This window comes from Galeopterus variegatus, unplaced genomic scaffold, assembly GCF_000696425.1.
Source record: "Galeopterus variegatus unplaced genomic scaffold, G_variegatus-3.0.2 Scaffold5666, whole genome shotgun sequence".
Classification (NCBI taxonomy): Eukaryota; Metazoa; Chordata; class Mammalia; order Dermoptera; family Cynocephalidae; genus Galeopterus; species Galeopterus variegatus.
The window spans coordinates 84,265-87,624 of record NW_007731777.1 but is presented as its reverse complement, the minus strand read 5'-3'; the positions used below and the strand labels follow the sequence as shown (position 1 = coordinate 87,624).

General features: G+C 32.8%; 1 protein-coding gene across 1 annotated transcript in view; it reads left to right on the top strand.

The window, feature by feature from the left end:
• Nucleotides 1-3,360, top strand: part of LOC103605231 (vacuolar protein sorting-associated protein 13C-like) — a gene marked incomplete at its 3' end in the record, with an annotated part of 138,950 nt that overhangs the window by 52,928 nt on the left and 82,662 nt on the right. Inside the window, exon 5 of the mRNA XM_008589816.1 lies at nt 1,834-1,943. Coding sequence (XP_008588038.1) covers nt 1,834-1,943 — 110 coding nt within the window. The remainder of the gene's footprint in view (nt 1-1,833; nt 1,944-3,360) is intronic.

Below are 3,360 nucleotides of genomic sequence, written 5' to 3'. Positions count from 1 at the left end.
AAATATTTTCTTCTTGAAACTCAGGGTTTTAGTCTTATAATCTAGGATTTGGTTCTTACTTTTTGTAGTGGCAAGACAATTTTCTTTAAAATATCAAGAAAGAACAAATTAAAAGTTTCAAGCTAAATTTCATGTGTATTCTCTCAAATGTATATAACATTAATTGGATTTATATATTTTGTTATAATGTGCGAATGTGGATTTTTTATTTATTTGAACAAATAAGTATTGTGTGCTTTTTGCCCAGATATTAGGATAATCCCTGTCCTAGTGAAGCCTCCTGCCTATTGGCAAGACAATTGTGCAAACACTTTAAATATAGTGTAGTAATGATTCCTTTATGGAGTTCTGTATAAGGTACAGGGCCTGGAGTTGCCTTGAGGAATTAAAGAAGGCTTCACACGGGGAGTTGTGTGGGGCCTGAGACTTGGAAGCCTCCTAGGTGTTTGCGTGGTGAAGAACTTCAAGGAAGGCAACCCAAATTCAGGGAATGACATGTATAGAGGCATTAGGCATTAGAAAGTTTGGCTTATTTTGGAAAGTGTAAGTAAGCAGTGCAAGGATGAGTGGCAGGAGATAGAACAGGATGGGGAGGTAGGGGTCAGATCATAAAAGGACCTTCTGTGTCATGCAAACACATTTTGATTTCATCTGGCAGGTTGTAGAGAGCCTTTAAATAATTTTGAACAGGGGATTAGCAGGCCGTGATTAGTATTTTAGAAGACATCAGTCTCATAGCAATATAGAAGGAGTTTTAATAGGAGGTAAGGATGGATACTAGAGGCCAAGAAATAATACAGAGAATGCCTCAAGAGTTCAGACTAGAGGTGATGCCTGGTAGGCAGTTGAATACAAAGATTTGGAAGTTGAGTAAGACAGGTGTTGATTAACATAAAAATGCAGTGAGTCATTCTTAAATAAAAGAGGATGGGGTTTTAAAGGAATTATTAAATTCACTGTAAGTTCAATGTACATTTTATCCCCCTTTTATATTCTTTTTATCCTTGAGTTACTAAATAATTTTGCTTGTGAGGTGTATCATTCCAGAGGAAGTCATCTATTGGCAGTTTATTCATTCATTTCATTTGTGTTCCTGTGTTTGTTCCTACCATGCATTTATCAAAACCTTTCTTAGAAAGGTTTATATTCTGTCACTACATTTCCAATATTTTGGTAACATACTGAAATTAAAGTGAAACTTTTATTGTAAAGTCATTAATATTAGAAATGGCTTTGTGAATTGACATTTCATCCAATTTTTGTATAATTGCACCTACCATGCTATTTTCTAGATTAATGAAGGTTATTCTAGGCTAAAGATGGTTTGCGAATTTGTGTTTGTATTGAAATAACAGATCGGTTTAGAATAAGGTAAGGTGGGTTGTACCATAATTTGCTGTCAGGAAGAATTCTCTTGTTTTCTTTTCTGTCCTCTAGTTGGCTAACTTGAATTTTATCCTTTTCTCACTAAAATGCTTCCACTGAGAAGGACGTAAACGTAAAAAGCACAAAAAACATTTTAAGAAACCTTTTAAAGGTCTTGATCGCTCAAAAGGTAGGTAAAAGATGTTCTTATGCCATGTGTTGTTTATACACACTGCAACTTGATTTCTGTCTTGGAAGGTAAAATGAATGTTAGATTACAACGTAACTTCAGAAATAAGTTTTAAGTTGGAAATGCATTTTAGAATCTAAAATAAATCTAAAATAAAATAAAGACACTAGAATAGGCTGTAATTTCCATTCAGTAGTGCCTTAGCCATCCGTTGGTCATTGATTATGAGGTATGTGAGTATTTCAACTCTTGAGCTTATATTTTTCTGTTTTTTATAGATAAGCCAAAAGAAGCCAAAAAGGATACATTTTTGGAAAAATTGGCAACTCAAGTAATAAAAAATGTACAAGTAAAAATCACAGACATTCACATTAAATATGAAGATGATGTAAGTAATTTCAGTTTACTCGGTTTAAGTTAGTAATTAAATGTGTATTTTATGATATTATTGATTTATCTATGTATGGATTATCTATACCCATTTTTAAATCCAAGATTGATATTTTTCTGATAAGTACACTACCATGTCTCCTTTCCTGTCTTAGGCTAATTTCATTGGGCATTTATGTATGTAGATATACATGAAGATCATGTGCTCCTTTCTGATGCTAATCTAAGAGATTTGTGGATTGTCCTTTATTATTTTTTTGAATTTTTTTATGTGTCAAGATTTATAATACTATAACTCTAAGGACCTAACTTTCATTTTATACTGACAAAAAAATTAGTTCCGAAAGGTGATGAAATAACCAGTGGTAATGGTTGTTGACAGAAAGGGGACAAAAACCCTGGTCACTTGACTATAGTCCCATTCTCTTTACATTCCATCTAGTTGGATTGAAAACCCACAATTACTCACACATGTGTACACGTTTAGAAACCATTCACTTATAACCAAAAGTTTAACATCAGTTGATTAAGAAATGTTTAATTAATTTTAGTTAATATAACAAACATTTTGGACTTAATATGTATTGTTTTAAGTTTGAAACATGTAAGAAACCTTAAATTTTTTTCATTTACCTAGGAAATTAGAAATGTTATCTCTTCTAAAAACGAATTTGTATTGTTTTTTTCTTTTTAATTTGCTTTAAGTTTGAATTGAATGAAAGCAATACTTACATATATAGAATTTATTTTTCTTTCCTGATAATTCTTTTAAAAAAAATACTGTCTCGATCTTATACTGACCTTATGTCTTGGTTTTATGGAGTCATTAAGGTAAATTTTAACAAATAGATGACTTTAAAAACCTACCTCAAATGCCCATGTTCATAACAAACTTAGGAAAATAAAATGTACTCAACACATCACAGAAGTGAAAGAGTTATTGTGAAAACTCTGTGGAGAAAAGGGAACCTTTGTACTCTGTTGATGAGAATGTAAATGACTAGTTATTTTGGAAAGCAGTGTGGAGGTTCCTCAAAAGCTGAAACAGAATTGCCATATGATTCAGCAATTTTACTTCTGGGTGTATATCCAAAGGAATTGAAATCAGTTTGTTATAGAGATATCTGCACTCCCATGTTCATTGCAGCCAAGATATGTAAACAACTGAAGTAGCCACCACCAGATGAATAGATAAAGAAAACAGGGTGTGTGTGTGTGTGTGTGTGTGTACTATTCACCTTAAAAAAAGAAGGAAATTGTCATTTGCAACAATATGGATGAAACCTAGAGGATGTTATGCTGAGCGAAATAGGACAGGCACAGAAAGACAACCATCAAATTATCTCACTTATGTGTGTAATCCAAAAAAAAATCATATACATCGAAGGAGAAAGTAGGGGCCGGCCCGGCGGCGC